Raw genomic sequence first — 11,284 nt, 5'->3', positions numbered from 1 at the left:
GCAGGAAGGTACTCACGCAGCTGTAACGCAACATGGAAGTCTGCTTTGCCAGGAGATGATAAACTGTATCTATCTGTATTTCTGTTACTTGAATAAATAACGTAAACATTGAAGAAGCCTGAGAAAGTCTATCTCCTGCTGGCTGTGTGGAGAGTCAAGTGATCTCACAGTCTGTGAGACGTAACTGTAAGAAGTTACTGGTGTCGAAGCAAGGTGATATAGAAGCAGGTTCTAACACCTTGAATTTCGAGTCATAGTCTCCATGTCCACGATTTTAGCATTTATCAATAGGCCCATCATCAGAAGGGGTTCAAGCTCCTGAAGGCCATCTAGAAAACTGGGAACACAACCCGCTGGGAATGATTTACGAAATCTTACAGAAGATAAAGGGCCTGGGATAGAAGATAATTTTGTTTCCTTGCAACATCTTCTAAAGCCTAGCAATGTAGCCCAGATAAGTGGGTGCTTATTTAACTCCTGAAAATGCGATATGGAGCAGTCTATATCTGAATTCCAAGGTAGCCAAGCCACATCCGAACCAAAAAACTGTCTTTCCAAATGGACCCAATCTTTGTCTTGGCCGTTGCAATGCCAGTCTACAATTCTACCCATATGGACAGCTTGGTAGTATCTCCAAAAATCATAAAGTCCAGCTCCCCCACTATCTTTAGGATAAGCCAGAAGGTTTCTGCTTCTTCACAGGGATTTTTCCCCCAAATACATTTTGTAATTGAGCTTTGAAGGGCAAGAAACCATTTCTTAGGTAGATATATCGGTAATGTAAAGAAGTAATACAATATGCGGGGGAGAATTGTCCTTTTGACACTGGCAATGCAGACAAACCAAGACAAAGGCTTCCCCACCCAATGCTCCAAAGTTCGCTTTGTTGTTTGTAGTAGAGGATCGAAGTTCAATCAGAAAATGTCCTTAATTTTAGCTGGTATTTGTACGCCTAAATATGTTCAAGCCCACTTGAAGGGGAATTAACCTTGCATAGAGCAGAAGTGTGCGGAAGCATAGATATATTAACCTCCTTGCCGGTTATCCCGAGCTGAGCTCGGGGTAACTCGCGCAGGAGGATTGCTCTGGCCCTGCTGGGCCGATTTTCATAATTTTTTTTTTCCTACACGCAGCTAGCACTTTGCTAGCTGCGTGTGGTACGCGATCGCCGCCGCTACCTGCCGATTCGCCACTACCCGCCGTGCCGAGCCGCCCCCCCTCCCCAGACCCCTGCGCAGCCTGGCCAATCAGTGCCAGGCAGCGCGGAGGGGTGGATCGGGATTCCCTCTGACATCCCGACGTCCATGATGTCATCCCGCCCCATCGCCATGGCGACAGGGGAAGCCCTGTAGGAAATCCCGTTCTCGACGGGATTTCCTGCTTGCGCAGATCGCCGGCGGCGATCGAAGAAGTTAGGGGGATGCCGCTTGTCAGCGGCTATCATGTAGCTAGCACTAGGCTAGCTACATGATTTAAAAAAAAAAAAAGTGCTGCGCTGCCCCCTTGCCGCAACAATTGGAACGGCAAGGTGGTTAAGGCCAAATGACTTCGTGAAATTTATCTTTAGGTTCGTGATATCAGCAAAGTAGGTAAAGTCTGCTAATAGGTTAGGAATCGAGATCAGAGGGCGCGTCAGACAAAATCATGTCGTTGGCATAAGCCGCTATCTTATACTCTTTGTCCCCACCTCTGACTCCATGAATGCTAGTGTTTGCACGTATAGCATTTAAAAAGGGTTCCACTGATATAATGAAGATAAGAGGAGACAATGGGCATCCTTGTCTTGTACCATTTTGAAGCTTAAATTTCTCTAAAAAAGTACTGTTAACTTTAACTTGCGCAGTGGGGTCACTATATAGAAGACCGATCCAGGACATCATATTCGGACCCAGCCCCAGATCTCGCAAAAGAAAAGTCAGGTAATCCCAGGCAACCTGATCAAATGCCTTCTCGGCATCAGTGGAGAGGAACACCCCCTCCACCGATTGCCGAGAAAGCCAGTGATGTATATTTATTGTTTTGATGGTGTTGTCCCTGGCTTCACGTCCAGGGACAAAACCAGCTTGATCTTTGGAGATCCAACCTGGTATGTGTGGTAATAGCCTGTTAGCAAGAATTTTTGCGAAACGTTTAATATTCACATTTAGTAATGATATACAGTAGGTCTGTATAATTCCCGCACGACAGGGAATCGTTCCCATCTTTAAGAATTACCGTTATGTGGGCTGCTAGAAGCTCCTGGGAATGTCTTCCATTTTTAGTTATATTATTAAATGCGTGAACAAAGTGTGGGACTAAGACATCTCGATAAAGTTTATAATACTGTGTAGTGTATTGTTTTTTTTTCTCTTTTCGCTACAGTTCCTCTTCAATCACTTTACAACCGTTCCACACCAATTGCCAGGACGCGGCGGCAGCCCCAGGACCGCCTAACGCCGATTGGCGTAAGGTTCTTGGGGTGGAGTTTGCAGGGGATTGCACGCTCCAATGCGCGTGCATCCCCGCTCTGATGGCCGCTATTTACTTGGCCTATTTTTTGAAAAATGGCCTGGTCTTTAGGGGGGTTAACACTGCGGACCTCAAGTGGTTAAAGTGAACCTAAACTGAATAAAAAAAAAGTTTCACTTACCTGGGGCTTCTACCATCCCCCTGCAGCCGACCTGTGCCCGTGCATCATAGAACGATCCTCTGGTCCCCAGCAGTGGCTTAGTTTTGTTTTTGGAGACTCAGCCAAGTGGATGGCCACTGTGCCTGCACATGCGCAGGATACTCCCGGGGATGGAAGCGTGATCGAAGATGCGAGCATCCAGGTCCACGCAGGCGGAGGCGTAGCCATCGATTGGCTCAATAGCTGAAAACAAAATTCAGCCACTGCGAGGGACTGGAGGATCGTACCGTGACTGACAGCGCGGGCACAGGGCTGCTGCAGGGGGCTGGTAGAAACTTTTTTTTGTTTCAGTTTAGGTGCAATTTAAGTGTGCTTACACTTTAAGTAACTGCATTTTTTTTAAAGTGCAAGCGGACAGAAGCGCCAGAAGGATAAAAATTGCTAGAAATGTTAAAAATAGAGGAGGCAGTGGTGGACTTACCTCCTCCAAGCAGACACAAGATACTGTTGATAATGTTCAACAAAAATCTTTGTTGTACTCCAAAAGTGCTGCGCACTTGGTTTCGCAGGTGTATCCTGCTTCATCAGGCTGTAGACGGAGCATCCAACAATAGCAGGTCTGTTTCTAAGCTAAGCGCCTCTGTGTCTCCTCTTTTTGTGTTACATTTTTTTTACATTTTCTTTCAGGTATGTTTGTAGGACTATTCTGCCAACAGTGGGAGTTCCCTTCTGAAATAGTGGCTCTGATTGGTTCTTGCGTGGAGATCCCCTGCACCTTCTTCCCGCGAAATAATGTAAGAGCATTCAGTCCCGTATGGTATTTGTACGACAGACAAAAGCATGAGATTTTTAATGATAGAAGCAGTGCTTCAGTCCTGCGAGAATATAAAGGCAGAACCTCGCTGGTACCTGGGAGAAGAAGTTGTGCCCTCAGGATACATCCGGTGAGAAGGGAAGACAGGAATGACTATTACCCAGGAATAGCACGTGTTAAAAATATAAATGCCTACACACAAAGAAGAATGCTTCTACGGCTTCTTGTCACAGGTAAAATGGTTTTTTTTTAATGCTATTTTGCCCTTTTAAAACTACAGACAGCTATTTTGGGCTTCATCGGTGTAAGGGCCCATACCCACGTCGGATTTTTGCGAACGACCCGTCGTTTGAACGTTCCATCGTTCCGTCGGCGGATCGCTGAAAACCAGTCTTATCACCCGAACGATAGTCTGTACACACGCCGGATTTGACGTGCGAACGACGGAACGACGGAACGTTCAAACGACGGGTCGTTCGCAAAAATCCGACGTGTGTATGGGCCTTTAAGCTGTGTACACGTACAATGGTTCTTGGCAGAGGTGGCTGGTGTGGACCACCTTGGCTGAGAATCTACAATTGTACAGCAATCCCCAACCCCCCTCTGTGCATTGGCAGTCCATCCACCTTAGCAGAATGGCCAGGGCAGGATTTAAGCAAAGGCCAAATAGGCCATGGCCTAGGGTACCACAGGATCAAGGGCGGGTGGGCAGCAGGGTATACTAGCGTGAAGGGAAGGTCATCTGGCTACCTATACTGGAGGGAGACATCAGTCTATATTTATGGAAGGGGGAGTGTCATCTGGTTTCTTATACTAGAGAGAAGGTGGAGGGGTAATCAGGATACCTATATTGGAGGAAAGGGGGGTCTTCAGGTCATCTTACCTGGAGGAGGGAGGGGCAAGGGTCATATGGCTATCTATAATGGAGGGTCATTTTGATATATATATACTGAAGGGGGGGGGGGGCGCGGCTGCTGACAGTAGCCTTCGGCAGTAAAGAGTACAAATCCGGCCCTGAGAATGACTACCTGTAGGTCATTGCTCTTTCCTTCTCTCCACCTGCTCCGTTGTGCACTGCTCCATCTCGAGTAAGGTTGTTCCAACTCCCACTCGGTGCCACTTTGTGTCTGATTTTGCCGCCGCCATAGACCGTAATGTTAACTACGGCTATATCAGCGCAGATAAAATTACTGTAATTCAGGTTGCCACAATAGCTGGACCCTGAATTACAAGGCCAAAAGAAAAAAATTAAACAGTGGAGGTATATATTTGAATATCTATATATATAAAATCGGATGTATGTGTGTGTGTATGTGTGTGTGTGTGTGTGTGTGTGTGTGTGTATGTGCCGCGATCACTTGAAAACGGCTGGACCGATTTGAACGAAACTTGGTATACAGATCCCTTACTACCTGGGATGATAGGTTCTGGGGGTCTCGCGGCCCCCCTGCACACCCGGGCGGAGCTACAAACAGCAAATCAGATTTCACCCATTCAAGTCAATGGAAAAAAATGTAAAAGTCTGCCATTCTCACAGTAATCAAGCCAGAATCCCCACACTTGGCACAGTTGGTCACTTGGTGACCGAAGTTACAAATCCAGGAAAAGTGGGCGGAGCATAAAACAGCCAATCAAAATGCAGCCATTCATTTTAAATGGGAAAATGTAAACTGCAGCCATTCTTACACTGTTATTCGCAGGGTTCTCAAACTCGCCACACTTGGTCACTGGGTGAATAAGATTACGATTTAGGAAAGTGGGTGGAGCCTACAACAGCCAATCAAAATTCACCTATTGCATTTAAAGGGGAATATTTAAACTGCTGCCATTCTTACACTGTTTATGGCAGAGGCTTCAGACTTGCTGCAGGCAGTCATTGGGTGACTGGGGTCCAAATTCACTAAAGGGGCGGGGCCACAGACAGCAATACAGATTTCTTTGCTGGATAAACTGCTTCTATTCACACATTTTTGATGCCAGGAACCTGAAAGCTCACAAAATATTTAAACTGCTACCATTCTTATACTGTTAAAAGCATATGCCTCAACTCTGGTACAATTGGTTACTGGGTGACTGGGGTTCAAATTCAGAAAGGGTTGGAGCCACAAATAGCCAATCAGATATTCAAAGTATTGATACCAAGGACCCCAAAGCTGATAAACTTGGTAATTGAGTGACTATATGTCAAGGTTACAAAAAGTGTGCAGTGCCAGAAGCTTAATTTTTTACATGGCAGGGTTCCCAAACGTGACACAATTGGCCACTGGGTGCCTGGGATTATTATTCAGAAATGTGGGTGGAGCCTACAACAGCCAATCAAAATTCACCTATTGATTTTCATGGGGAATATTTACATTGCTACCATTCTTACACTGTTAATGGCAGAGGCCTTAAACCTGATACAGTCAGTCATTGGGTGACTGGGGACCAAATTCACTAAGGGGGGTGGAGGCACAAACAGCCAATCATATTTGTTAGATTGATTTCAGCCATTCTGTTATTGGCAGGGTTCTCAAACTTGACACAGTTGGCCACTGGGTGACTAGGATTAATATTCAGGAAAGTGGGTGGAGCGTACAGCAGCCAATCAAAATTCATCTTTTGATTTTCAAGGGGAATATTAAAATTGCTGCTATTCTTGCACTGTTAATGGCACAAGCCTCAAACATGATACAGTTGGTCATTGGGTCACTGGGGTTCAAATTCAGAAAAGGGGATAGAGCAGGCATGAGCAAACTTGGCCCTCCAGCTGTTAAGGAACTACAAGTCCCACAATGCATTGCAGGAGTCTGACAGCCACAGTCATCACTTATAAAGGCAAATGCATTGTGGGATTTGTAGTTCCTTAACAGCTGGAGGGCCAAGTTTGCCCATGCCTGGGATAGAGCCACAAACCGCCAATCAGATGTGTTTCATTTCACTGAGAAAATACAAATTATTGATGCTAAGGACCCAAAGATCACAAACATGGTCATTGAGTGACTGTGTGTCCAGGTTACAAAAAGTGGGCGGAGCCAAAAGCAAATTTCACTGGGAAAATGTAAACTGCAGCCCTTCTTCACTGTTAATGGCAGGGATCTCAAACTTTGCCAAGATGGTCACTGGGTGACTGAGATAAATATTCAGGGAAGTGGGTGGAGCCTATCATAGCCAATCAAAATTCACCTGTTGATTTTCAAGGGGAATATTTAAATTGCTGCTATTTTTACACTGGTAATAGCAGATGCCTCAAACCTGCTATAGTTGGTCATTGGGTGACTGGGATTCAAATGTTGGAGAGGGGCGCAGCCACAAACAGCCAATCTGATTTGTTTAATTTCTATGGGAATATACAAATTATTGATGCCAATACCCCAAAGCTCACAAACTTGGTCATTGAGTGTTCATGCATTAGGGTCAGAAAAAGTGGGCGGAGCCAAAACCGGTCAAATACATACACGGGCAGGCAGTTCCAGGTCATTAGTGGGCGGAGACAAATACAAATTTCACTGGGAAAATGTATACTGCAGCCATTCTTACACTGTTAATGGCAGGGTTCTCAAACTTTGCACAGTTGGTCACTGGGTGACTGGGTTTAATATTCAGAAAAGTGGGTGGAGCCTACAAAAGTGACTCAAACGTCACCTATTGCTTCTCAAGGGGAATATTTAATTGCTGCCATTCTTGCACTGTTAATGGCACAGGCCTCAAACCTGCTACAGTTGGTCATTGGGTGACTGGGGTTCAAATTCAGAAAAAGGGGTGGAGCCACAAACAGCCAATCAGATTTTTTTTTTTTTTCAATTTCAATGCAAATTATTGATTCCAAAGACCGCAAAGCTCACAAACTTGGTCATTGAGTAATTGTGTGTTAGGGTTAGAAAAAGTGGGCGGAGCCAACACTAGCCAAATACATTCCCGGGCAACGCCGGGCAATCAGCTAGTATTCTCTAAGATACAAGAGACACTTGTAGGAGAAAAACGGAAAGGGACACTGAGAGCTCAATATAGTGCAGTATGTAGTATAACCAGGTTATGGAGAAAGACAAGGTGTGTGCTGTTATACTCACGTGTGGGATAGCTCAAAGGCAACCAGTGTATAGGTGAGTGGGGAGTATTAGGACCTGACCCCACTCAGGTTAAGAAGTCGCTCTCTGTAGATAGGAGACAAGTGGTAACACTCCTTCACCAACGGTGGACTCAAGAATGTACCCAGGATGGAACAGAGGTGTTAAAAACAGTTTGGGGGCTGGTGCATTCCAAGAGCGCTTCTTAGCGCTTTTTAAAACACTTGCTCTTTAAAAAGCGCTTGGCTAATGTATTTGAATAGGATGGAGCACCCCAGAGCAATGTGCTTTTTTTTTCCAAAAGCAAATGCAGGTCCTGCAGCCTTTTTGCTGATTTTTGAGGCGATTCATCCTCAATGTTAACCACTTTACCTCCGCGCGTACGGATTTCTCCGCCCCTTTTTCCATCCTTTCACCCCCAGGGACGGAGAAATCCGTACTTTGCGCACTCCCGCCGCATTCCGCGCTCCCGCTCGTAAACGCGCCGCCCGCCGCTAGTAAACACGCCGCCGCCCGCTCGCCCAGAGATCAACGAACGGGAAAATCCATTCCCGTTCGTTGATCTAAGCCCCGCAATGATCTGCTGCCGCTCGGCTGAGCAGCGTGATCATTGTGAAAAATAACAAAGTCCCAGCCTCTTTCTACTTCCTGTAGGTGAAAATTGCTCTGGTGGTCAGGGGGTAAAACCCCTCAGTTGGGAAGTGGTTAAGTATAGGAAAGTGGAAAATCGCTCTGAAAAAGGCGCTAGATCAGAACCATTTTTCAAGCATTTTTGTTACTGCAGCTGTTCAGTTACAGCTCTATTACAACAAAATATTAAAAAACGCTACGCCAAAACGCTCCAAAAATCACTAGGCATGCTTAGAAAATCGCTAGGCACATGCCTAGAATCGCCTTAAAAAATCACTTTAAAAAGCGCTAAGCGTTTGCTTTTACGGTAGTGCGTTTTGGTGTGCACTGGCCCTAAAAGAGTAGGTAGTGGTGCATTTACCTGTCCTTTAGCCGGTTCAGCACCGCAGTCCGAAAATCTCATGCATCCGAGCAACGTTTACCTCCCATTCATTCGCCTATAACTTTATTGCTACTTATCACAATGAATTGATCTATATCTTGTTTTTTCCGCCACTAATTAGGCTTTCTTTGGGTAGTACATTTTGCTAAGAATTATTTTTTTCTAAATCTATTTTAACAGGAAGATTAAAAAAGAAATGAAAAAAATTCATTATTTCTCAGTTTTTGGCCATTATAGTTTGAAATTAATATACGCTACCGTAATTAAAACTCATGTATTTTATTTGCCCATCTGTCCCGGTTATTACACCGTTTAAACGATGTCCCTATCACAATTTATGGTGCCGATATTTCATTTACAAATAAAGGTGCATTTTTTCAATTTGCGTCCATCACTATTTATAAGCTTATAATTTTAAATAATTTTAAATAATATAATAACATATTCTCTTGACATGCATATTTAAAAAGTTCAGACCCTTGGGTAACTATTTATGTTGTTTTTGTTTTTTTTTAATTGTATTTTTTATTTTATTTTTTAATAAAAAAAAGTGTATGTGGGTAATTTTTGGTGTGGGAGGAAAACTGCTAATTTTAATTGTAAAATAATATTTTTTTTAATTAAAAATGTATGTGGGTGCAGTTTACTATTTGGCCACAAGATGGCCACAGTGAAAAAAGTCCTGGATGCAAACGATCTCGCATCCAGGAACTAAAATGCTGGTGAGAAGTTTCCTGGGGGCAGAAATACCGCGCTCTCTGGAGAGAAAGCGTCGGTATTTCTGCGGGGAAGTTAGATCGGTGAATGGGAATTATATTCCTATTCACTGATCGGGGGCTAGCGGCGGGCAGCGGGCGCGCTCTATCGCGCGCACCAGCCGGCGGCAGCAGCAGTGCCTATCTGGACGAGGAAGCTCGTCCAGATAGGCCGAACTGGTTATGTAGACACCAAATTGGTTGATTTAAATAGTGAACTATGAAATGTATTCATACACTCCCTAATGCAACGCATTTCACCCGCTTCATCAGGCAATAGCGGGATCAATAACTGGGAAAAATCAGACATATAGCCAGGGGCGTAACTAGAAGTCCCCGGGCCCCCCTGCAAGAATTTGAGCGGGCCCCCCCTATGTACAGGTTCTTAGCTATATGCACTGACGTAACAATAGGGGAAGCAGCCCCTGCCCCGGCGGGAGGGCCCCCCTGGGGCCCGCTCACGGCCATTTTGGGGGGGCAGGAGGGGTCGCAGCATGAGGGGAGAGCTTGGTAGCACGTCGGTGGGGAGGGGGGATGGTCCCCCCCTCCCTCACCTCGGGCTCTCCCCTCTGCGCTCCCCTCCTGCATCTATGTAAGTGTTAGCAGCGGCGGTGGCAGCAGCAGCTATAATTACCTCCATTCACCACCGGAGGTCGCTGATCTGCAAGGGCTTCACATTACTTTCACATTACTTCCTGTTTTAACAGGAAGTAATGTGAAGCCCTTGCAGATCGGCGACCTCCGGTGGTGAATGGAGGTAATTATAGCTGCTGCCGCTGCTGCCACTTACATAGATGCAGGAGGGGAGCGCAGAGGGGAGAGCCCGAGGTGAGGGACCACCCCCCCTCCCCACCGACGTGCTACCAAGCTCTCCCCTCATGCTGCGACCCCTCCTGCCCCTCCAAAATGACCATGAGCAGGCCCTAGGGGGCCCCCCCGCCGGGGCAGGGGCTGCTTCCCCTATTGTTACGCCAGTGCATATAGCTAAGAACCTGTACATAGTCATATGATTTTCACAATATAAAACAGAAAATGATTCCAAATGCATAGCTCAATGTTGTGTGTACACTGTACAATATATTATATACCGCTAATTTTAATATTAGGATAGTGATAATCTAGGTTAAAGAGCATTTAAGACCATATAGGCGCGTCTATACATGCATTTAAGTGCAACGTGTATGAACAAATATGATACCAATTATATAAAGGGTACATTGACCCTTCGAACATGTCATAAAAAACAGTGATGAGCGAAAATGCCAATATCTTTTTCGTATTAATTTTCGCAAAAATAATGTTAAATTTGATTTTTGACTGAACATTCCATCGAAAATAAGTTTTATTGTTTTTCGCATGAATCGCTTATTTATGTAGTGAGAATAACGATTTTTTTGCATGGAAAAAGAGTTGCGGAAAAAATACAGCTTTCCCTCACCTTTGTCATTCTCACCTTAGTATGTGGTAAAAATATTGATTTTTTTTAACGGTAACATTATCAATTTTTTTGTGTTAACAGAAGCCATACCCTCGCAAAAATTTTCTCGAATGTTAAAATAGGATTTTTGGTGCAAAAATGACTTTGGGGAAATCTAGCAAGCAACACTGATTAAAAAAACCCTAAAAAAAAAAAAAATGATGGGCGTGGTTAAAATAATGTAGGTCTAGTAAAAAATATACATTAAAAAAAGTATGTAAACTTTTTTGCTAAAAGTGGCAAAAAACTGTTAGATAAGGTAAAAAGTGCTAAGTGGCACCAAGTCGCTCGATGAATGGCCACCTTAACCACTTGAGGACTCAGCCTTTACCCCCCCTTAAGGACCAGCGCTGTTTTTTCCATTCAGACCACTGCAGCTTTAACGGTTTATTGCTCGCTCATACAACCTACCACCTAAATGAATTTTGGCTCCTTTTCTTCTCACTAATACAGCTTTCTTTTGATGCTATTTGATTGCTGCTGCGAGTTTTAGTTTTTATTATATTCATCAAAAAAGACATGAATTTTGGCAAAAAAATGATTTTTTTAACTTTCTGTGCTGACATTTTTCA

General features: G+C 44.5%; 1 protein-coding gene across 1 annotated transcript in view; it reads left to right on the top strand.

The window, feature by feature from the left end:
- Window positions 1-490: 490 nt before the first annotated feature.
- LOC137522233 (myeloid cell surface antigen CD33-like) overlaps window positions 491-11,284 on the top strand; it is a 35,834-nt gene continuing 25,040 nt past the window's right edge. The window contains exons 1-2 of the mRNA XM_068242264.1: window positions 491-518; window positions 3,296-3,655. Of these exons, the coding sequence (XP_068098365.1) occupies window positions 491-518; window positions 3,296-3,655 (388 nt within the window). The remainder of the gene's footprint in view (window positions 519-3,295; window positions 3,656-11,284) is intronic.

The sequence above is a fragment of the Hyperolius riggenbachi genome, chromosome 6, assembly GCF_040937935.1.
Source record: "Hyperolius riggenbachi isolate aHypRig1 chromosome 6, aHypRig1.pri, whole genome shotgun sequence".
NCBI lineage: Eukaryota > Metazoa > Chordata > Amphibia > Anura > Hyperoliidae > Hyperolius > Hyperolius riggenbachi.
Note: the sequence above shows the minus strand (reverse complement) of the source record. Positions and strands in the feature narration are given on the sequence as shown.